This window comes from Watersipora subatra, chromosome 4 (genome assembly GCF_963576615.1).
Source record: "Watersipora subatra chromosome 4, tzWatSuba1.1, whole genome shotgun sequence".
Lineage (NCBI taxonomy): Eukaryota > Metazoa > Bryozoa > Gymnolaemata > Cheilostomatida > Watersiporidae > Watersipora > Watersipora subatra.
The window spans coordinates 6,799,492-6,824,044 of NC_088711.1; the positions used below are offsets into that span (position 1 = coordinate 6,799,492).

General features: G+C 36.6%; 3 protein-coding genes across 5 annotated transcripts in view; 1 reads left to right on the forward strand and 2 right to left on the reverse strand.

Annotated features, from left to right (window-relative positions):
* The window catches only part of LOC137395109 (exosome complex component RRP4-like), a 17,629-nt gene extending 12,635 nt beyond the window's left edge, over nt 1-4,994 (reverse strand). Inside the window, exon 1 of the mRNA XM_068081907.1 lies at nt 4,872-4,994. The gene's annotated coding sequence lies outside the window, so the exon portion shown is untranslated. The remainder of the gene's footprint in view (nt 1-4,871) is intronic.
* A 733-nt stretch (nt 4,995-5,727) lies between these two features.
* On the forward strand, nt 5,728-15,379 carry LOC137392740 (transformer-2 protein homolog beta-like). Of its 2 annotated transcripts, none has more exons than XM_068079062.1 (8): nt 5,728-5,813; nt 8,788-8,882; nt 10,009-10,050; nt 10,638-10,818; nt 10,961-11,077; nt 11,234-11,352; nt 13,006-13,226; nt 14,771-15,379. In XM_068079062.1, exons 1-8 carry the CDS (start codon nt 5,799-5,801, stop codon nt 14,788-14,790), a joined length of 810 nt encoding a protein of 269 aa, XP_067935163.1. In that variant the 5' UTR covers nt 5,728-5,798; the 3' UTR covers nt 14,791-15,379. The 2 variants fall into 2 exon arrangements, with proteins under 2 accessions (XP_067935163.1, XP_067935164.1); XM_068079063.1 differs by having other exon boundaries at nt 13,012-13,226.
* A 148-nt stretch (nt 15,380-15,527) lies between these two features.
* Nucleotides 15,528-24,162, reverse strand: LOC137392739 (sphingosine-1-phosphate lyase-like). 2 transcript variants are annotated; one of them, XM_068079061.1, is made up of 13 exons: nt 24,144-24,162; nt 23,408-23,688; nt 23,081-23,230; nt 22,279-22,381; nt 21,384-21,503; nt 20,436-20,598; nt 19,758-19,909; nt 19,277-19,376; nt 19,035-19,149; nt 17,791-17,912; nt 17,558-17,660; nt 17,109-17,227; nt 15,528-15,893 (listed from the first exon to the last, which is right to left on the reverse strand). In XM_068079061.1, exons 2-13 carry the CDS (start codon nt 23,652-23,654, stop codon nt 15,777-15,779), a joined length of 1,611 nt encoding a protein of 536 aa, XP_067935162.1. In that variant the 5' UTR covers nt 23,655-23,688; nt 24,144-24,162; the 3' UTR covers nt 15,528-15,776. The 2 variants fall into 2 exon arrangements, with proteins under 2 accessions (XP_067935162.1, XP_067935161.1); XM_068079060.1 differs by lacking the exon at nt 24,144-24,162 and having other exon boundaries at nt 23,408-24,108.
* Nucleotides 24,163-24,553: the final 391 nt, after the last annotated feature.

A 24,553-nucleotide genomic window follows, 5' to 3' on the forward strand; every position in this document is an offset into this window, starting at 1 on the left:
TGGCTAGATTACCATACAGCTCTTCTGAGATGCTTAATAGCCACATCAGAGGATACCTTTCATAAACAGCAAAAATGATGAAACCTAGAGTTCTTGCTGCTCTGGAGTCTTTTCAACAACAACAAAATAAGCAAAAGTCATACATGGCAGGCATGCTATTCTTTAGAGCCGTTGAAAGAGGGTAGGGAGCTAGTTGGTATTCAATGCAAACCCCATTGAACAGAAGGTGAGGCGATTGACAAGACTCCAAAACCAAAAACATATATCATGAACACGCGTACAAGCCAGCTGAAGAGGGGCAGAACTCATTTACGTCTTCTGCTTTTAGACAACAAAGGGCGAGTCAGGACGTGACACAGGATGCCCTCTCAAATACTTCAAGATGCCATTCTTATGATGAAATGCAATCCTCACCACTGATGGGTGCGCTTACACCAAACCCATGGAGAAGTGTCTGAACGAATAATGGCACCCTTCCAAAAAGGTACAGTAGAACCTCAACTTACGAAAGACTCCGCATACAAAGTTTCCAAGTTACATAACATTTCAGTCGAAATATTGCTCCGACTTATAAAAAATGTTTCTAAATATAAAAGGCCGAAATGCCTTTCGTATTTAGAAAACCTAAAGGCGAAAAGGCCATTCTTGTTGGGCCTACTTGTTTCATTTTTTTAAAAAGCCAAAAAAAAACGGAGAAGCAAAAATAAATCAAATTCAATTTTACTGTGAGTGCTCATTTTGAATTTACTGTGTATGCTTTGAATTTAGTGTGTGTGTCGTCACTCACCCGTCGTCTCTCACCAGTCATTTTCTTACTCTCAACTGTTTACCGCCTACTCTCATTATTGAATAATTTAGAGTTATTATATATCACATAGATAGTAGGAGAAATTTAGTCTCTAGCAATTCAAGCTCAGTGTTTTCTGCATGACATAGTTTTTTTAAATTGCACTGATGTAAATAAATCTTTATACTCATGTTTTCAAAACATTTATTTGGAATAAAACAGAACCAAAACAACAATATAATGCCTACCTCTTCTGACAGCTGTCCTACTCCCCTCGGTCTTCGCTTAGCCTCAATTAGATGGCCAACCCCAAAGGTAAATAAACTATACAATTCGTAGTGTCTATTCATTATGTATTTCTTCTTGCATCTTTCATGTGTCCTTTTTCTATTTATTATTCAGTAATCTAATTATAACAGGTAATTGTTACAGGTTTTAACCATTATTTATAATTTAAACAAACATTGTGGGAATTTAGTGAGGGGTTGGAACAAATTCTAGGTTATTTATATGGTATAATTGTTCAAAGGTGTTCTAACGGCTTCTAGAATGAATTAAATTTGTTGATAGAGATCTTACTGGACAATGACTTTAAGATAGCCTAGCGGATTGCTAGCTTCACCTACTTTTTGTGAATAGTACCCTAGGAGACTTATATTTCGCTAGTATTTAGTTTCGTGAGTAGTATACAGAGTAAAATTTCGCTGCAATTTAATTTCGCTGCAATTTAATTTCGCAGCTCTGATGAGTGCGAAAATATAGTGATGTGAAAATAAATGCAGTGGAACTAACATAATTAGATTTCTCAGGTTCAGTTCAGTGATAAGAAAAAAAATTCAATTTGGGACTAGTTTGTAATTGTGAACCGCAGGTAGAATGGTGTGGGCAAGATCGATAATGCAATTTGATCGCTTGCTGCCATTTGTTTCTTGGACTATCAATGAACATAGCTATTTAATTACGCGTTTTCGTTCGTTCGTTATGATAGTTTAGTTTTGCACATGAAATTTTTGCGAGAGGATGACTTCGCGAAAACGCGAAAGTTAGATGAAGCGAATACATAAGTGTCCTAGGGTAGTTAGATGTCCTAGCAGTGCCTAGGTTTCTGGTTTTTAAGAGGACCTAGCTGCCAATAGCTAGCCTCATCTATCAGTGTAGTAGTTACTTGTTTGGTCTTGAGATGGCCTAACTGCTTAAACCTAGTCATATCTCCCTATTGTATGTAAGTTCCTTGTTTGAATTCCTTTTCTTCCATTTTCCAATTTGCCTATTTTTACAGAAAAGGGAGGATATTATAGATAATATAATTAAGAGCTATCATTAGGGCCAACTTTTTATTGACCTCAAAATCAGAAAAAATCGAATTTATTGTTTTGGAAAATTGACTGACTTTAAATTTAAAATACAGTACATACTTTTCTAATTAACAAATCAAGCTGTCTAAGCGTAGTTTGAAAACATAACATTAATACATGTAGCTACATATTGGATGCATTGTAATATACTTTCAATTAGAAATGTTTTCTGGTTTTAAATTTCTGTATTTGGTCAGAAGCTTTCCTAGCATTGAAAAGCTCCTTTCTATAGATGCTGATGTGGGTTGGCAATTTGGTAAAAGGCTGTATAGTAACGAAGATATATCTTTCCTTGACATAGACATTATGCTGACATATTCATTTTCTCGCAGCTGCTTGGCGATATATTCTCTTATCTTACATTTGTCGTCACCGAAATTCAAGGCTTTTACATCTTGGTAAGCTTGAGTAACAGTGTATTCTGAGCTCTCCATTTTGTGACTAGATTAGCTAGTCCTGCATATTGGAGCTGTATCTCCAACAGCTGTTGAGCTAACTTTAGATGCTGAACACTTGCTTTGGCTCTCTCTCAACCATAATTCCACTGCCATCAAAGCTCTTCACGATGGTGACAACTTGCGGCAATTGCTCTGCATAATAGTGTGCTGCATCCAACCAACTTGCCCATCTCGTAACAATGGGCTCAGGGGGACTACCAATTTCGGCAAAAAGAGCTTTACTTGTTTTATTTTTCACAGTAGCAGCTTCAACTTTTGCAATGAGTTCATCAACAACAATGAAATGGCCTCGGGCCTCCATAGAACAATTATGCAGCAAGTGTGCAATACAAGTGACATGAAAGAGGTGTGGATACAGCTGCTTGAGTGTTTTGCCTGCAGCCTGCATGTATCGGGCTGCATCCGATAAGAGCAAGCAAAAATCCTTCTGGTCAATACCTAGAGATCGAATAGCATCATCCACAGCATGACATATCAATTGACCATTTGCTGAGCATTGACGAAACTGGCAATCAAACATAAACGTAACCTGTGGTTGACTTAGAAGACCAAATAAAGATATTCAAATACTGCTTTCCTGATATGCCGCTTTCATCAATTAATATAAATATCTCTTTTCCACATAAACATTCTTTCAGTTTCTCTGCATCTGCACTAGCTAGTTCACCAACTTTGTTTCTACACATTGTTGCTGAAGGGAGACTGTGACCAATGTTTTCAAATAACTTACGCAGAGCTTCATTGTGTAGCTTGTGCAGGGGTATATTCGCAGACAAGAAAGCATGCATTACTTCCTCAGAAAAATCTGAAAGTGATGCTGGTAAGAACTTTTGGATTGACTGGTTTGGCTGTTCCACTTGTTTCTTATGCTTAGCTGTTTTCTAATAGCTTTCCGCAAAAAATCGTTTAGAAGACTTTAACACACAACTGCAAAGTTTACAATACAGCTCATTGCCTGGTGTCTTGGTGAACGCGGTAGGAAACTCTCTAACAATCTGAAGAACCTTCCCATGAGCTGATTGTTTAGCTTTTGGCATCTTTGCTAGTGTAAAACTGACTGCATACTAGTCATATAATTGGGCAGTGCACCCTATAAATACCAACCAGTGACTTGAGCAGGGTTTCATCATACCAAGCTGACTCATCCTATACATAACGAATAAAGCAAGAGGGAGAACCCCCCCCCCCTGAATTTCCTATTAGGAAAGGAGAATACCCAAATACCTTAGTAAGGAGAAATTCTGAATTCCCAGTATGCATAAATAGTGAGAATTGACTCCAGAATGCAGAAAATGAATTAAAAGATAAAAATTGACAACTTATTGACCTTATAACTTGGCTACTAATGTACCTACGATGCTCATCCATGGTATTTTTGTATTTCAAAGTGATTCAAACATGTAAAAAATTGACTTTGTTGATAAAAGTTTGCCCTAGTTATCATCCCAAAATGGTACTTGCACGCTACTTCCAGTTTGGATAACGGTTTTGTTACGTTATGCGCTAGAATACACATTTGAAAACTGGCGATAAAGATGAACTAACCCTCATACCTGAAGACCTAAACCGTAGTTAATTAGGGCTAGCCTGGCATTTAGGTTCAGTACAGACAGTCATAGCAAGTAAACAATACTAAATGTACTATAATATGACATTATGTGCCCATCCAGTGGGTCACATACATACCTGCCAACTCTCAAGCATTGGGCGTGAGACTCACGCAATTGACCCATGCCTCACGCATCTCACGCCCATGTAACGCAATTACCCCTTTTACCCAAGCAAACCTGCTTTTGTTGTCCCAATCTTCAAGTAGTAATCATATAGTTACTACTAATAAACATCTATGTATAAACATATTTGTGGCATTCTCATCTATCAATAACCTCTACATTCACGACATGTGGTTTCCATATGGAATTAGATTATCTTTCGCTGTGGTGTTTTTATAGCTATGAAAATTTACTCCACTTCTCAAATCCTCGCGTTTTCATTGCCCCCAAAATAGACTCTCACTCCTTTCCCACTCCAGGATTGGCAGGTCTGGTCACATAATCAAAGGCAACAGTATTATCTGTCAAATTTACTTCGAGATAAGAAAGAAAGTTGCTGTAGAAAGCAGACTAGTTTTTTTTGTACAACACGAAACCGAAAAACTTCATAAAAAACTGACAGCGACATAGCAGCGCTGGTGGTTCACCAATAACGTAGAGGTTTTTTAATTATAAATACTACTATTTATAATAGGAAAAATAATTTTAAATGTATTACATTTATAAAATTGTGGCAGTTGCTTTAAAAATTCATTGGGATCATCGAATAATTTGGTGATGTGATCTGCAATACGGTTGAGAAGCAAAATGTCACGCACTTTCTGACTCTCTTCGAGTTCAGCTCGGCGCGCCGCATGAAACGTAAAATGAACTAATTTTACTCGCTAGCCGTTGTTGTAGTTTCAAGTTATTAGTAATTATCTACTCGTGTTTGTAAGTACGTACCCTAGTATAAATTAGCCCAAAGCGGTGGTAGGATTTATACAGAGCTTTGAACCACTAGTAGTCTTTTATCTTAATCAATGATAGTAAACGAAGCAAGCAGTTTTTTTCACCAACTACTTGTGAATAATTTATCAAAAATGACACGACTGAAATAAGAAATGTTTATTAATACAAAAATGTACGATAAACTCATTGTGAAACAGGATACATGTACAATCAGGCCTGCCAACTCAAGAGTGGGGCAATGCGTGAGATTTGGTTTTGGGGCAATTGATGTATCAATGATAGTATATATGAAATTATGGAAATTGGGGCAAAAATCTCACGCATCTCTCACGCATTTTCGTTTTTTCTTTGGGGTGATTGCGTGAGTCTCACGCCCAATGCGTGAGAGTTGGCAGGTATGTGTATAATATTATATAGACAAGCTATTTTTTTAATTTAGGCAAGTTTTGGTATGAATCGCCACCTTGGCTACTTCTAATGCGAAACACTAGCGTAGAAGTTGCTTACTCATATTTTTGCTTATCGAAAATTCGTGACAAATCAATAGTCCTGTAACATAAATATGCACGTAACACGTCATCAATTATGATTAACAAACCGCGTCGTTCGTGTTTATTCTACACACTCAGACTGTATAAAAGCATTGTCCAGCGGCGCCATTTCTTGTTTTTGCCAATTACCTGATAAAAAAGCTATGAGTGACCGTGAGGTAGGGAGCTGTTTCGGTTGTCGAGTAATTATTATGTAAAATCGAATAGATCTATTTTGTGATTAAATCTTTCATTGTTTGATAGAATGTTGCAAAAAACAGTGCAATTTTTGGGGTTAAAACAAATTGGAAAAACTAACACTGATTTTTAACTTTGCGTTATTAAACAATGTTTATTATCTTATATTATTTTAATGAAATGCAGCTTTTAGGCCATGGCGAGAAAGCGTATCAAGTTGTAATATACTAATCAATACATACTAGGATGTAAATAATGATGATCACCGTACCCACCTGTAATGTCTATCGACAGTGCGTTAAAAGAATTTTGCAGTAGCTAGAAAGAACGCTCGTGTTTAATAACTTAGGAAATTATTTACTGTTAGTTTGTTTTGTATGCATTCAAGATACCATTTACCGCATCGTGTGAACATTGTGAATGTAAAAAAATGTTGTCGTTGTGTGGTCTTTTAATAAAATCATCGGAGACACAAAATTCAGTAAAAAAAAGTATTAGAGTGTCGTTTTCAAAGCTAAGAAATGAGGCAACCAAGTGAATAAAGTACAAACATTATGATTAAGCAAAACCTTAAGTTAACAAAATAATATAGGTAAACATGCATTAAGTAGGATAGTGTAATAAAACACTTTGTTATAAATATAACACTGCAGGTGATCTCGATTTATATTATTATACTTTTGTGATCTTAGATATACTAAGCAACAGATCAACAGGGCAAATTGATGTTTTTTATACCTATATTGCATGCCTCGTTCATTTTTGCTTCAGTTTTCCCTGTTTTACAATTTTAGTTAGTAGGTTTAGAAGAGAAATAAGACTTAACTGCATAATATTTTTATTAAACATTAGGAGTCTTCGTTATTCTAGCCGTCTGGCAGATTTCATTGAATATCAATTCCGGTCTGTATTTTTATTGCTTTTTGTCATTATTTAGGTGCGACGTTTGAGGAAAACTTTTGAATTTGTATATTTTCTATGGAGCTAATATTTTAATTATGTAGAAGCGTGTAAAGAGTTTTGCTAGCAACCCTTATGCTGATCATAGTTATAGCATTGGTTATAGCATCATATGCTCATCATAGTTACAGCATCGCTATTTGGCAATATATTTTTATGAATCGTTGTAAGACGTTCATAATCGACTCAAAATTTGTTACTGAGTGTGGTTAGCAAGAGTTACTTATTTGAACCATGCATTTTATTGGTAGTCTTTTCATGAGGGTGTGATGTAACCCTTACTAGCGTAAATAATCCGAGAACGTTTGCATCGACATCTTTTCCCGTTATCACTTATGGTTGAATTTACGTTCATGCTTACAGTAATTTTATGTTAAGGAGTGCACGTTTTCAATGGAAATTTAAGTTCATTTTTGTCCATTTTTTAAACTGCAAAGTCTATGCTGCACAAAAATTTTGCATGTGTTTAGAATAAAGTGAAAGATAATATATATATATTTATAATGCCCCAGATACCCCTATACTCTTGGTTTCTCTCTCTCAAGAGTAGCAAAAGAGAAAACAATATTTTTAAGACTAACTTTGAAACTGTAATTATTCAAATAGATTTTTAAAGAACTTGCGCCGGTTTGGCGCTTTGTTATATGGAATAATCAATTTTCGATGTAATGTAAAAATTGTAAACTTCTCCCTGTACCATTTTTAGTATAGCTGTTATATTTTCTTCCTACTGTGAGCAATTTTAATGAAATGCTTCCTTTTTGCTAACTAGTGGGAGTTTTGTAGGTGTCCTATCGTTCATCATAGGCGAGGCTCAATTGATGTCACAAATATTTTACTGGATTTTTGTCCAAATGTTTAGGTTTGTGTAAAATAGTCCCGCTGTAGCTGCATTAGAATATAAGCGAGTTTTTCATGACTACATTCATTGCCATTTTAAATACTATTCTAATCCAGAGAATGTGAGCCCTATCAATACGCAGCATTCTAGAATGCAAAACAGTCTGATGAAAATCTTTGTGATCGAATAAGATTTTCTATTCCATAACTTTGAAAACAACATTGCATAATATAGTTGAAAGACATGCTCATTGCCTTCTCTTAAAAAATGCAAAGAAGAGGCTGATACAATTATCTAATTATTCCTTATACATTGGTTTGATATCTGAGCATTCTTATTAGGTTGTAAGAGATAGTCTGATGAATTTCCAGCCTTTCTAATGTGTGCTCTAGGATAGTTGTATAGTTTTAGTTACGGGGATCATTGATCCCAGTCTCTTTATGCCTCTGAATCGTTTACAATGTCTTTCGGTTTTCGTGGTCACTCGGATATGTGATGGAAAGACACTTTTCCTGAAGGATGAAATAACATTGTCACCTAATTATATTTTTTCATATTTTTCCTAGTCTCACTAAAGTCAAAGCTAACAAAGACAGGCATATAAACAAGATAAGTGTCAAACATGACATCAACACAATTTCAGTCAATACATATCAGCAAATTTCTTTCTAACTTTTCCAGATTTTGACTGAACTAGTCCTGTTTAACTAAAGCATTAACCCGAATTTGTCATGTTCAAACTCGCAACAAATATGAGTCAGTCTTATGTTATGATATTTTAATAAGTTGAGAGGCAAATAATGTGTTAAAACATCAAATGTTTCAGAAATATAGAGAAACCTTGAGTGAGATTTATTACAAGACATTTATTTGTTCACTACTGTGAAATATTAAAGATGACGTCTGGTGTCATTGTTGCAGGAAAAAATGAAAACCTAACTTACTCACAATTTTGTCAGGTTTCTCATAATTATCAAGATGTGAACCAGAACGAGCATCTGTCTATGCCCATCACTGACACTGAGTTTTTTGAAGTTATTAAGAAATATTGTTATAAAATATATCAATGCAGCAATCATAGGATTTTACCCGTTTTTTTCAATTTCACAAATTACTATTCAGTCTTAATATGTCTAACCTATATGTGTTTGCAGGACAGAAGGTCTGTTAGCCGTTCTAGGTCGCGTTCATTATCTGCACGGCGTGAACGATCAGGTAGTCGAGGAAGAAGATCATATACTCGTTCAAGGTAACTTATCGTCTATGTATTATCCTGAAACTTATGAAACTCGGTGCTTAACGTTTATGAAATTTCATACGTAGTACGAAGCAAAAGCTTCACAAATTCTTTACATTATCTAGAATTTATGTTATAGGAGCGTCTACTGTAATTTCTAGTATTTTTCATCCTACATCCATAATGCAAATGTTAATTAAGATAAGTACCCCAAGTTATTCTATTTGTCACAAATTCCTGGGACATTATTTCAAACGATTAGTCAGACTGACAACTATCTCTAACATAAAACTTAATATAGTGTTACTGTGACACTCTAGACATCATTTTTCGGAAAACTTGCTAGTCATCAGATATACGCATTGTGCTACATCGTCCGCTTCAAGTTGTAGCAACCAATCTCAGGCTACTCCATTTGTTTTGAGTTTTTATCTTCCTGTTAGTGCCATCTAGTTTCAACCTGTGAAAAGTCATCCCACTACCCAATACTGTAATGCATTCCACATACAACCGACAAGTTTGTAGAGACTGGCTTATGGCCATGGCTAGGTAGGGTTTTTCACTGTTTCATATATTTTTGCTAATCAAGTGTGTAAGCAATGGAAAACAGCATATTTTTGAAAGGTTGCATGTTGCAACTTTCCAATATGAAGCTATTCTCATTTCTTGAAATGAAGTAAAGCAATGCTTAATATCATTGCTTTAAATGAAATGAAGTTTTATGCTTTGGAGGCATGGTGCACTGTGAGTTTCCACTCACTATTTGCAATAATTTGAAGAGTCTGAAATGGTTGTCTCTATGGTATAGAAAACCATTTACAAGGGAAGTTTGATATGTATCGGCAGTGCAAATATGTAAGGTGTTGCATTTGTAACTTGCTTGCATTGCAAGTGAGGCGTATATTAGAAGTGAGTCAACTGTAAAATGCATACAGCAATTTCCAAGTCAACAATAGATTACAAATTGTGGAATCACCCAATTACGTATAAAAAAAATCACTTGAAAAAACCTAAAAACGGGATGCTCCAAAACATTAACACATTCATTGTTTTCTTTCATAGTTTTTTTGTTCAAACAATATAAATAATAACTCTTTTGCTAATTTATTCATAGGAAGTCTTCCCCGTCTGTTTTTAGATCTCGAGAGAGATTGTCCCGAAGCCGATCGCCCAAAAGAAGGTATATTATCAAGTGATGTCTTACTCTTCAATCACTTTGTTTTCTAAGTTGAGTTTTGCGAAATGTTTATGCCGTATTCTAAAAAATACATTTAGTACTATACACCAGTTACCCTGATATATTTTATTATGGTATTAATATGACTCCTCCTAAAAGGGCTTATCCATGCTAATAGTAGTACCATACTATTTCATACGGTTATTCATGCTAATAGTAGTACCATACTATTTCATACGGTTATCCATGCTAATAGTAGTGCCATACTATTTCATACGGTTATCCATGCTAATAGTAGTACCATACTATTTCACACGGTTATTCATGCTAATAGTAGTACCATACTATTTCATACGTTATCCATGCTAATAGTAGTACCATACTATTTCATAGTTATCCATGCTAATAGTAGTACCATACTATTTCATACAGTTATCCATGTTAATAGTAGTACCATACTATTTCATACAGTTATCCATGCTAATAGTAGTACCATACTATTTCATACAGTTATCCATGCTAATAGTAGTACCATACTATTTCATACAGTTATCCATGCTAATAGTAGTACCATACTATTTGTTAAACAGCTACTCAAGAAGCAGAAGCCGAAGCTATGGCAAAAGTGGCAAGCGACGCTCAGGCAGAAACCATTCCCATTCACCTATGTCCAGCAGACGAAGGCATAGGGGCAACAGGGATGACCCTGACCCTAACAGGTGCATTGGAGTGTTTGGTCTTAGCTTAGACACTCGTGAACGGGAAGTAGAGGTGGGTGTCGGCACACTGAGCATATAGGTAGTTTGTACATTTCTACAAGTCAATCTAGGAATGCTTTGTTTGATTGTTACAGTTTACAATTGTTTTTTCAAAATCCACACATCGATTTCATGTGTTATTTGGGTCTCTACAGGATCATTTTTTGAAGTTTGGCAAGATACGACATTGTCAGCTGGTTATTGATAGACACTCTGGTCGATCACGCGGTTTTGCCTTTGTGCACTATGAAGAAGTGGAGGATGCAATTGAGGTAAGCTTGCATGGATGCATTCAACATTTTTCTCATGAAGTTGTTCATGATTATTACAAGTTTTCCGATTGCATTTTACAAAAATTATGAGTTGCTAATTTTGAAGTCAATTTTCTAAACAACTGAGCAATTGTTGTTTATTGATTATCATTTTAGGCCAAGGAACAAAGTGCAGGTGTAGAGATTGATGGTAAACCGATCCGAGTTGATTACTCCGTAACGGAGCGAGCTCACACACCGACTCCCGGTGTCTATCTCGGCAAACCGACATCGAGGTGAGGCGTTTTATGCAAAGCTCTTGCACTGGACGAAAGTAATTTAGTGATCCAAACTTAAAGGTTGACTTGCAATAGAATTCACATTACAGTTATTTGGTATCAAAAGATTCACCGTGTCTTACTCTGTTGTGTTGTAGGTGCCAAATATGTGGAAATGTGATTACAAGCTCTTACAAGCTCAAAAACGAAAAGCCGCCGTAGATTGGAATCTCTTTATTTTGATGACGTAGCCACGAAATTTGGTTATTGTCTTGTCACGTGATGTTCTCACGTGAATAGAAAGGCCAATAAAAAGCTCAATATAGAACCTATCGTAGCACTAGTTTATGACAAACACTTCGGGTTTTACCAAAGACCCCGTATCAAATATAGATGCTCGCTACTTTACAGTTTTGTTTTGGCCTGGCCTAATCAGCAAGTCATAATCTGATCATGTGACCCAATACTTCGCAAATAATTTCTGCAGCGCTTTTCGATTATCACAAGTGACCAACAGGCTCGTCATGATTACCAGACAATGATATGTACTCGTTCAAGCTAAGGCTTAAAAAAATTAAACGAATTTTTACAGTAAGTTATAGGATATCACTGCTAAAAGTGACAGCATTACGATGGCGATAAAACAGACGCGTAAAAACAATAGATATGGTTTTATAGAATGCGTGAAGTACATTTGTGAAAATATTTTGACGAATAAGATTGCATGAAAGTGTAAACAGAAACCATTTCTCACAACTACATCACATTTGAGCCGTTTTGGAAAGAGAATCCAAACCATCCCGGTCTCGTGTGGCTGCGATTTTCTGTTCCTTTTTGAGCTTTTAAGAGCTTGTTATCACATTTTCACATATTTTGCACCTACAACAACAGAGTAAGACATAGTGAATCTTTTCATATCAAATAACTGTAATGTGAATTTTGTTGCAAGTCAACCTTTAAAATTTTTTACTGGGTTAGCTATCTTAGCTGTGAGCTCATGTTTAGACATCACTTTAATTGTAGTCCCAATATTTCTGTATACCCAGGTAGTTGCTGATTAAAACATCCGGTCAAGAATAAATTCTTGTTTCATGTGTTTGTGTATACTGACTGATCAACTTCCTTATACTCTAGTCAGTTGTATTATGAAGGCTGGTTTATATTCCATCACAAATGCTTAGTCTGGTGGCCTAGTTGATAATTCAGTGGTTTCCTAATTGGTCAATTCGAATCGGTAAACAAAGGCTGTCGGGGAAAGAACATCTGTATTTGGTTGTCATATGTCACAACAAACAAGCAATGCACTGCGATTTCTAAATCCAATTCTTTGCCAACCCAGATTGTATCATCGTGATTATGTTTAATGGAGTCTTATGTGAAAAGCATTATAAAATGGGTTCAATCTAGCACCAATGTTTGGTTTGGAAGAATTAATTGGAAGCATGTGGCAGTCATTTGCTACATGCTTTTCGATTTGCAAAGCTCTCTTATTGGCTGGTTGGTTTTTCTGACCATGTGATGATTGTAATCATTTTATAGGCAATAATCATGGAATTGTCAATTCATGCATTTTTTTCAAAAACACATCTAAATGTAAGCCAGTCTTGTGAATTATTCTTTTTTTGATGAGTTAACTGCCTTTGGCACACAGTAACTGCATGTGGTATATAGAGACAGGCCAAGCAGAGGCTATGGTGGAGGCAGAGGCTACGGAGGTGGATATGGTGGCGGTGGCTATGGTAGCTACGGCGGCGGTGGAAGATACTCTGGAGGTTATGGAGGCAGACGGCGATCTCCGTCACCCTACCGCAGGCGTTCCTATGACAGACGTTCCCCATCTCCATACAGAGGCCGGCGATATTCCCGCTCAAGGAGTAGATCATACTCTCCCAGTAAGTGTTTTACTTACTGTCCTATGCAATCATCAGTTCTAATGTCACCACTTAGACATTGCAGACTTTTTAAACTGCATATTGCTGCTGTGAATTAGACACTTGTCTTAGATCATGAATTTAATTAACTGCTAACATGACAAAATTAAGACTGATTTCTTTTAATACAGTTGTTCTAGCTAAAAATATATAGGCTGTTTAGCCCAATTCGGTTAAGAGTGTAAAATGCTTACACACAGCACCACTAAATCTGATTTGATCTCTTGTGAGTTGTGATCTCTTTTCTCTTGTGAGTTGGCTTACTTTTAACTCCTATAATTTTATTGACCAACTTCGTCCGTGTAGTTATCCTACCATTAAAACCTATAGAGTTCAACAAACCATGGCGCGAAAAATTATGTCGTTTTGATGTTTGCTTTATGTGCCAAAATTTTTGTATTTTGACGCAAATGTTTCTACAAAAATACATCGTATTTAATTTTATTCGTTCCACTGCCAAAAAACTTGGCGATCAAAACTTGATGCAATTAACCCAAATTGTGGTCGTTAGGTTTTTGATCGTGGGGTGGCAATAATGATATATCTAGGTAAAATATAAACTATTTTATATTTTTTGTTATCACTTGTTATTTTTTACATTTTATTTTTATTAGCCCTTTCCCTTACAGTCCTGCAATGTTTCGGGAGGTTTCTTAAGACATATGTATAAAATTGAATATTTGTTGACGTTTTATGAGGAGAGAATAGTAAGTAGAGGTTTGATAGCGTGTAAATTCTTAAACAAGACAAAATATCATAAATGTTAGTTTTGTTTTTTATCCTTTTATTAACTTGGTCTTCTAAGTAGGTTCTACAAACTTAAAAAACAACTCAATGTTAAATGACAGCTTACAAACTTCCTAAATTCTTAATATAAATCCTTAAGCATATTACCAAATGGGGAAATTGAGAGTTGGCAATGGTTTACTATGTTAAACAACTTGATAATGTCGACTTTCAGTCCGTTAAGTCTAAACGTGTTAAGCAAGGCTGTAGTTTTCATATCTACTCACACCAGTGAGTTTCTCGACTAATGCCCATGTGCAGTTTAATAAATCCTGAACAAAAATTACTGGTGTTTTAACAGTTCAGGTTCGTCTGTCAGATTGTCAGGAATAAGCAACCCATTGAATCCCCGAGCAATTATAGAATCTTGTGTGTCAGCCTTTAACTTTGCTCTGGTTTTTTTAGGGCGATACTACTAAGCCATTGGTCCAGTTGTAAAGATTTCATGTCTGACACTCGCGTCAGCGTTCTTTTCTCCCAAGCCCGGCGTGAGGTATAAACCAATTAGCACATTTCATTTTCGTCACAAACATTCAAGACTTTCTCAAGCTCGCCTACCCTTGTGTATATGATATGTTCAAATTGTATTCTGTAATTCGCAACACAAATGTATTTTTACTTGGCTGAGCTCTATTATGATCTGTATTTGGTTTTCTCTCTGTACATACATAACAATGTAAATTCTCTCACATCTGACACATGTTCTCTTGTTATCTTAGCCAGAAATGACATGAAGTAAGAAACTAGAAGTTGAAGAATTTGTTGAGAATGAATTGAAGAGAGAAAATAATGAAAATTATATGAAGACAGAATTCTGAATAAGGGAGGCTCTGAAAGAGAGTTGGAAGAACTCTGGAGCGAAGACATTTTTGCGCATTGATGTATCGCTTCTGTGGCGAGGCAATGCAGGTGTTTGTAGAAGCACTGAATGCAATGTCTGAGAAAGTACTTTCTCTTCATCTTCTCCCTTATTTCCCATACAGTTGATCAACTGTTGAGATTTACTTACCCCTGTTAGAGCAACCTGGCAATATTGCGGTGAACCCAGACCAAATCAAATTTAGGTAGCTCAAATCCCGTTTGGTGTGCTTGCAGAGACTAGTAGAATCCTCATATGATAGTGGATATCTTAGTTTATAAAACAACAAATTCTAATGCATGCGCCTCGGTCATGTCGTTACGGTTAGCAACCACCAGCCCTTATATCTGCACCATTTTTAGCTAGGTAAGTATCTCTTATCTACATACAACACACAGACGAAAGAAGGTAAGCTAGCTAAACTAGGATGCATTTGCATATTTAAGCTGGACTATAATTTCAGCTCGATTAGCTACGTAGCTGTAGGAATATTTTCCTCGTATAAATGTAACAATAATCTTGGATAAACTGATTGTATGGTAAATGATTGTTATTTAGGCTTGTTGTGCACAGGTATAAAAAGTCATTCGTTTAGCAATAAGCAACAGGCCTAGCACTGAGGTATTCCACGATCTGCCAGTATTCGATGGAATGATATGAATCAATGAAATAAACAATACATATGATTACAAAAATCTAGATAAAGATCAATAATAAACTGGACAAATAGTTGGTCCTTTTTTCTGTTAGTTGATATGACAATCAATAATCTTTTGAGAGGAAAATAATTAATCTTAACCGGTAAAACCTTTTCATGAAGTGAAGTAGGACACATCAAAAAATTGGTGAACAACAAGATAAGACATTCACATGTAGACTTTGCTAAAGTATTCTTTGACAAAATCGTCAACGATCGTTTGGTCGGGTATCTTGGCAATCATTCCATACATGGCTGCTGCTTGACCAGCTTTTGGTTTAACATCCTAAAAGAAAGATTGTTGTCATAATGCCGCATTTAAAATAATGGCAGGCAGAGTTGAGCACTTCGTAGATCTAGTCATCAAAGCTTACATAAGGCAAGACCATTCTTTTTGGTCCAAAGCATTTGTATCCCTGGCCTCACTACACAAACTGAATCTATGCTGCGTTCTCAGTTTTCTTTGTAAATTGGACTCATTTTAAAATGAGGTCTGTCATTTTGAAGCTCACAAAAAAATGATGCTCATCTACAAAGTAAGCTTTTTCCCCACCAGGCAGCATTCATCGTTTGCTCACTTAACGATGTGATTGCACCATTGAGGTCATACAAATGAAATTAAGACCAATATATAAGACTAAAACATCAGCTACAATTTGATGTCATTTTTGTCTTTGTAGACTAGCCCTGTCCAGAGATGTAGCGTTGGAATGAGTCATTTTTTCAAACGCTCAGGTTCAAGTGGGCGCTTCATTAGTGACGTATATAGTGAGCGCAGATGAAAAGCGTCTATGCGATAAATACCGGTACATGATCTTTTATTTAGCCAATCATCAGCACAAAATTGTCGTGTAGGCAGTACTGACATCAAATTTTTAAAATTTGGTGCAACTAGATCGTGAAAGCTACCTAATTAAAAATGTGGCCATTATCTAATTGTAGGATATTAAATACCCTAGGACACTGATATTTCGCTAGTATTTAGTTTCGTGAGTAGTATACAGAGTAAAATTTCGCCTCAACTTAATTTCGCAGCTCTGATGAGTGCGAAAATATAGTGATGTGAAAATAAATGCAGTGGAACAAACATAATTAGATTTTTCAGGTTCAGTTCACCGATAAGAAAAATTTCGATTTGGGACTAGTTTGTAATTGTGAACCGCAGGTAGAATGGTGTTCGATGATAGTAATGCAATTCGATCGCTTGCTGCCATTTGTTTCTTGGACTATCAATGAACAAAGCTATTTAATTTCGTGTTTTCGTTCGTTATGATAGTTTAGTTTCGCACATGAAATTTTCGCAAGAGATGAAAATGCGAAAGTTAGATGAAGCGAATACATAAGTGTCCTAGGGTAATTTAGAATTATATCAATGGCTACTCAGTTTATAAGGATTGCTCTATTATAAAAACAAGTTCGGTTACATAATTCTATGTGCGATTCTAGACGTTCCTTAACAAGTAAGTCCGATATATCGCCTGTATCAAAGATTGTTACCTACCCAGCTAGCTTGGCATGCAGCTGAAAGGCTCTCTAGTAATGTCTTCTCTTGGCCAATATGCTGCGGTAAGATTGAGAAATGTATGCTATCTGGTAACTGTTGCCTTTCCATTCTCCATCCTATGGTTAAAAAAAGTTACAGTCGATTAGAACAACTACATCCAACTGATTCATACATTTTTATTTGTAAGGTTGAGGAATAACTGGAGACTACGTCATATTTTCTCCTGTCTTTAGCAAATGCTAGTAGCTCATCTGGAAAGCTTCAATGGTGTACAATTATACAAGTACAAGAATGTGTTACTGCCAATTGGCGTGATGATGAACGCTTTGGCAGACAATCTGTAAATGTAGGCATGATGCTGCTTTATTAACAAATCAGAATGACTTCTACATCGTACGCGTTGGTACAGTATATATTGTGTCATATATATACTGATTAATTAGTACCTTTCTTCTCCATCTCATCAGCAACTACCAAAATATGCAGTTGTTCTGTAGTCGATCTGATGGCGAAACAGTTCATTACTGGCCTTCCAATCACCTCTATTCCCTGAAAGACAAGTGGGAATTTCATAGGCCTCGAAGGAGCTCAATTAACAGTCCAATGAGAGTTCTATCAAACATTTTTTATTTGCTATGGTACAATACAGATTTGATAGAATGATTAATAATGCGCAAACCTTAATGCTATTTGCTCCATCTATCAAGATCTTCACAGTGTCTTGAAGCTTTTGAGCAATTTTCATGTAGCCATCTTGTCCAAGATGTTTAAGAGTCACCCAAGCGGCAGCCATTGCAGCCCCTGTATCCACGGAGGAAACAATAAGCATTGTAATATAACTTTTAGTGCACACCAGTAAGATACGCCGTTCAACAGCAGAATGGATTCACTAATAAAATTGCTTAGCTTTTTAAATATCAGCAACTATGAACAAGGATAAATTAGACAGGCACCATAATGGATGACTAGAGACGTGATGCATTTTTTTAATAACTCAAGCTGATACACATTTTTGCAAATATCGACATTTGCCATATAATAAAATAATTGAATGACGACAATAATAATTTGTATTTTCAGCCGAGTACAGACAAACTAGACTGTTTTGTAAACTTTTAATTTAACCGTGAAGGGCAATGGATACAGTAATAAGCTAAATCAGGCGTGCGGAAAGACGAGAGCGTATGACCAAGCCTCATGTGCATTGTGTAGGATTTGTAAAGAGCAATGAACTTTGGACTGGTTTATGAATTTGTGGCAAAGCAAAGGTTTGTAAACTTGACATATCACTTGTGGACTTTGGATTATTGCCCTATCTTAACTGAAAGTACAAAAAATGTGAGAAAACAACAATAGTGAGACTTGTACACATGTTCTAGTTTATAGCAATGGGTATCAGATCTGGCCTATTATTTAGACCCATTGTAAATAGAAGTTTTCACTTCTAGGTTTTAGTTGTGCTATAGGGTGCATTACTATTAATTAGGCGACGAATTGTGGTTTGCAGTTTGCCATGATAAAGCAACAGCTGCACATTTGCCAGACTATGTTTGTGTGCAAACACAAGTACAGATAACTTCATTTCTAGGACTAGTGGTCATATGGTAATACACATCAGTTATTCTGATAGCTATTACTATAACAGCAACTTAGCAGTGGTTTTGAGCGCAATGCAAATTGTCTTTAGTTTTCACTTTCTAATTATTGCTGCCATGCAGAGTAGGAGGCTTGAATGTGCAGTGATTAATAACAGGTTATCATTTAGTCTCAACTATTAACAGTAACAGCTGGAGACATGCAGTTTAGTTCATCAGGTATCCTAAAACTATTGAAGTTTGTCTCTAAAAGGCTCAAATATGGAACACCGTGAAGGTGGCAGACAGTTGGGAATGAACGCTAAGGAGTAGGTGTATATTCACTCACCACTTCGAGTACCAGCCATTGTGGTGGAACCAAAGAGACCTCCTGGCCAGGCATTGTAGGTAAAAAGCTGATGCTTTCTAATCTCTTCTGTTTTGTAGACAACAATGCTAGCACCCTATAAGTTACACATCATGGTTAGCAAGTATCCTTATAAATTGTAGGAGTACATTTTAAAGCGTTCATTATGTTGAGGAAACTATGCGACGCCTTACAACTTAGAGCAGTTGTACAATTAAACCCACCTTGGGAGTGTAGCCGAACTTATGGAGATCAGCAGACATTGAGGTCACTCCATCACATCGAAAGTCAAACCGTGGAATGTCCATTCCTAGCTTATCCAACCTGTAAAGAAGCAATGAGGCCAGTGTGCTATGAAAGGAAATATTTCCCATGCTAAGGGTAATCAGATGACACAAGTTTGTAATTGGAGAAAATTCTAAAACATTATTTATAGATGACTGTTTCAGCGCTCAGTTTGTTTCAGACTCTTTCCACATCCTAGTATATTCTACTGCTGGAATTGCACACCCCTGTCACTGGTCTGACTACATTTGTGAACTCTGGGCTGCTGTAGCCACTTAGTATATAGTAGTCATAATATACTCGTGTAGAGTTGTCACCCTTGCTTTGAATATTCACAAAGCGTTGGTAGTTAAGCCTATAATCCTCGTGTTGTGCTTATGAGAGAACTTGGTGACTATCGAAGAATAAAAAGAGACGAACCAAGGCAGCATAAATCCTCCGTAGCAAGCGTCTACATGAAAGGGAAGGTTGTGTTTGAGTGCAAGTTTTCCTATGGCCTCTATTGGGTCTATGATTCCATGAGGATATGAGGGGGCAGAAGCGGCTAGCATTATTGTGTTGCTTGTGATACCCTGGCAAAGAAACACTCAGTTAGAGACAAACCAAGTATCAGAAGAACATGCATTCATTCATGGTAGGGATATGGAGAGACTGCTGTGATGCAGGCTCTAATGTGTTTGAACACATGATTCCATGGCATTGGGCCTAGATTAATCATTTGGTGTTTGCTCAGAAGGTTTTTACAACACTTGCATCTCATTGGCTAATTAAAAAACTTTTGCACGTGCGTTTTTCAATCCCGAAGCGATATGTTGATCACTAAAACAATTTAGTAGCCAAGATACAAAGTAGCCAATACAGTGGCAAGTGTTCTAAAACATGAACTTCTCAAGGTCAATCCGTTGTCCAAATCATCGTTCTAACGTGACGTTAACAGTTTAGCTAATGACAATGTCGGACAGCGATTTTATAAATCACCGAAAATATTAACACATGCTATGTATACTGTATAGTGTTACTATATGAACACACGCAATAAAAATAAAGACACATTCCAACACTAATTACGAGATAAACAGCTGTTGTAAGACAGCAAACCTGCTCAAGCTTGTCAACATCTGCAGCGTACTTTGCGGTGAGCTCAGTGTGCACAACATTAAGGCCAAAGTACATGGCAGCCTTTTCAAAAGCAGGGTGTATCGAGATCGGTGCAAGAATCTCTGGGTTTTTTATATGAGGTTTGTATTTCCGAGCCATGTCTCTGTAAGAGGGTTGAATCATGCCCAGTAATTTGTTAACAGCTCTTACTGTACACGCTAAATACAAGCATTATGCATTTTTACAATTAGAGAACATGCGGCCAATTACTTATAGACATGGTTCTCATCTGACATGTCAATGACCTATATTAACGATCCTACATGCATAAAAATGCACAGAGAAAGTTCTTTTATGATCTGCACACGTACTTTTTGAAAATGCATCATTTTAGACTATTTGTCTGGTTGATTGCAAATCTATTGATTATACAAGAGCGCTACGCCCTTGTCTCCATTCTCTGCAATGACTTCCTATATGAAATACTTCAGAACACGGCTAATATAATACTGATAGACTCATGACTGCCTCATTAGCATTCAGTGCTTTTTTCTATTCATTTCAAGTTTAGTTTTACTACTAAGGTGAAAGATTATTTACTTTCAGTAAGTAATATCTGATTGAATTTACCAAGATGTTGTTCAACTAGGCATTTACCTAGTAGTGTCAAATTCCACTGTTTTATATAACACTTACACCAGGAAAGGAGATGGATACGATGAGTTGTAATCATAGATATAGTAATCATAGATATATAGGGTTTACTATATCTATGGTTGTAATAATGAAGCTGTAGCAGGAGGGTACTTGTGAACAGCAAATAGACTCGTGACACACCGAGTACAAATAAACTCTAGTTAAAACTGCATGAGATCTGTAATATACGGTGATATAAAGTCAGATACATCACGAATTAGCTAATGACAAGCAAAGATTAACTTGGCATACCTATAGGCTTTGACAGCCATGAGGACACTTTCTGTACCTCCGGATGTTAAGGATCCACATGCCCGACTATCAGCATTGAGCATTGATGCAGTCATAGAGATACACTCCAACTCAAACTTTCTGTAAAATTTAAATGAAATCCAAACATATTTGAAATTCAAAAATAAGCCTCACGACAGACTACCTTCCTTGAAAATGTGTTGGCTCAACTCTCCCATCCCTTCGGAATGTGTGTCACACGGAGACACTGTCCTCAGAAGTGTGATTATCATATATATTTCTTCCATCCAACAATAATAGAGCTCTCTATGTTAAGCGTGCTCACTTGAATCTGACCAGCAAAGTCTCAAGCCATTTACAGACTCAACAAGTCTCAAGCCATCTACAGACTCAACAAGTCTCAAGCCATCAACAGACTCTACAAGTCTCGAGCCATCTACAGACTCTACAAGTCTCAAGCCATCTACAGACTCAACAAGTCTCAAGCCATCAACAGACTCAACAAGTCTCAAACCATCTATACAGACTCAACAAGTCTCAAGCCATCTACAGACTCTACAAGTCTCAAGCCATCTACAGACTCAACAAGTCTCAAGCCATCAACAGACTCTACAAGTCTCGAGCCATCTACAGACTCTACAAGTCTCAAGCCATCTACAGACTCAACAAGTCTCAAGTCATCAACAGACTCAACAAGTCTCAAACCATCTATACAGACTCAACAAGTCTCAAGCCATCTACAGACTCTACAAGTCTCGTCATCTATAGACTCAACAAGTATCAAGCCATCTACAGACTCAACAAGTCTCAAGCCATCTACAGACTCAACAAGTCTCAAGCCATCTACAGACTTTACAAGTCTTAAGCCATCTACAGACTTTACAAGTCAACATACCTGAGCGATGGAAATGCTACGGGGTTCAAAGCATTTTCATTCATAAACATGGCCTGGGAAATCTCTACAAGCTGCTGATGGTTTGCGGAGACATCATGCTGCTCTGAAAAAGCATGAATCAGTTCACACACCCTGCAATGACTGGATTATACAAGCAAGTTTAGTTTGTTGAGATAAAGTCTAAGCCCAAAAATATATCTGATGAGTAGATCAATTTTTCTTGCTAAAATGAGTAATTTAATTAAATACTCTTCAGAATTTTTACGGAAGACCTCAGTTTCCTACTAAGCTTGCTTCGCCATGGTTAAATGTATCACATAACGAGAGCTTTTGAACATAACTAATCAGCAAAAATGAACTGATGATTTTATAAACATGTGACATGCAAGTAAAACTATGCTAAGGTAAGCTAGTAGTGAATATGAACAATACTCTCAGGAACAGTACTCACATGTACAGCTTTACACACAAACATATATATATATATAGCATGTTTTAAACTTCTGTTCCGTTAGAAAGAGCACTTCATGCAACACTGCAGTTGTTTCTTCCATGAACAGACACTCAATGGTCAATACCCCCATACTGTACTGTACTGACAGGTATGGTTGCACATGTACATGGGAACACAATGGGTCTCAATTTAATGCGGAGATCCCCTGTAAAGCTATTCTTTTACCATAAATTTCTCTGCATGTCAGATGAGATGAAAAGTAGTGGCAGTCGTCTGCTCCAAAAATGAGCACTTGCACCAAGCACTTGATTACACCATGACAGGTAGTGCAGGTAAATCATTGCTTACCTGAAAACATCATAATAGCTTCCTCTTGCAATTTTTGCATTTTCCCATCAGGGTCCAACATGTATTTATATGCAAAAACTTTATTGCCTATGTCTGCCTCACCCTCCTTCAACTCTTTCAATTCTTGCATCACTTGCTCATACGGAAGTCCTAAAAACAATTATGAATACATCATCTACCCCCGACTATGACAAAGAATCATACATAGAGGTACCCACAAATTTGTCTAAAAAGATAGAATGAAATGAAGGTATCCTAAATAATGCAAACAAACTAGGCACTAGCATTCATGACGGAAATTAAAACAATAAATTCTGGTGAGCTCACCCTTTTCTGGAATTGAAACTGTAACAGATCGCTTCACTGCGTCATCTGTAAACATCTTATTCACAAACCCAACAACCTCATCCTTTATGTATGCTGAAACGAGTGTGTTGACTCCGGGCAAACTGACAAACTTGTGTAGCAGTTGCGACACTACTGCCCGAGTGCCTCCATTTTGAAATTCAACCAACATATTCCATAACAGCAGAGCTAATGAAATAGTACCAATCACTTCAAGAAATGCCACCATTCTGGCAAATGTCAAAGATGTTGTTTGAAGAATCCTGCAATCATACATTAAAATTGCAGAAATAATCAATGATCTACCTAAAAGCCCCATACATTCAATTTCGTGCTGAACCATTAAGACTTGGTAAAAGGCATAACCCTAGCTATGATGTACAACAAATGAAACTCAATGTTTGCTGTGAACTTCTTTAAAATGCAATGTAACCAGTAGCAGATCATAATTGACAACTATGCAGATTATAGGAATATTTGTGTAAAGCAAAACTCTTTCAGCTACCAAAACAAGATTAGTGAAATGCACGACTGTTCTGCGGTACCATCTTTGAGTTAATTACAATATTTGAATGGTTTGTTACTAGACTACAGTAATTTATTTACAAACGTAAAAGTTTGGCGGTATTATTAAACGAGATTTCAAAACAAAAAATGATATAATTAAAAGTAACTGCGATAATGAACCCCCACAATTGTCACGAAGGTTGTGACTTACTACTGCCGAGAACCCAAAGAGAGTACAAGGGTGAATTCATTGGCTAGCCTGTGTGTTAAAGAAATAACCGAGGCAGCCGAGCGTTCAATCCAAGTGTTAAACGTCTAACGTAGCGCTCGAACATATGTTTACATTCGTGAGGTCAAGGGCAATAATTATTTTAGATTTCAGGATTATCTTCTCTGATATAATGTACATCCGAGTTACAGCGACTGCAATAATGGAGTTGCCCACTCACAACATCGCTGGCTCACCTTGGGCAGATAATTTCTTACTTTTTGGATGGAGTGTCTTTGATTTACTGTACATGTAGAGAGATAGATAGATATGAACTTCTTTATCACTGATCAATGTCATTTTAAGCAAATTGGACCATAAGATAAAAAATTTACACGTGTACATGTATTTAT

Bases quoted from the DNA above. Each gene is read 5' to 3' on its own strand.
- LOC137392740 (XM_068079062.1), top strand. The intron at 10,051-10,637 runs GTATATTATCAA...TTTGTTAAACAG, and splicing joins AGCCGATCGCCCAAAAGAAG to CTACTCAAGAAGCAGAAGCC. The intron at 11,353-13,005 runs GTGAGGCGTTTT...TGTGGTATATAG, and splicing joins CTCGGCAAACCGACATCGAG to AGACAGGCCAAGCAGAGGCT.
- LOC137392739 (XM_068079060.1), bottom strand. From the start codon at position 23,768: ATGGTTCAGCACGAAATTGAATGTATGGGGCTTTTAGGTAGATCATTG. The intron at 23,231-23,407 runs GTGAGCTCACCA...AATTGTTTTTAG, and splicing joins AGTTTCAATTCCAGAAAAGG to GACTTCCGTATGAGCAAGTG. The intron at 17,661-17,790 runs GTTTGCGCATTA...CTTGTCTTTCAG, and splicing joins ATGGAGCAAATAGCATTAAG to GGAATAGAGGTGATTGGAAG.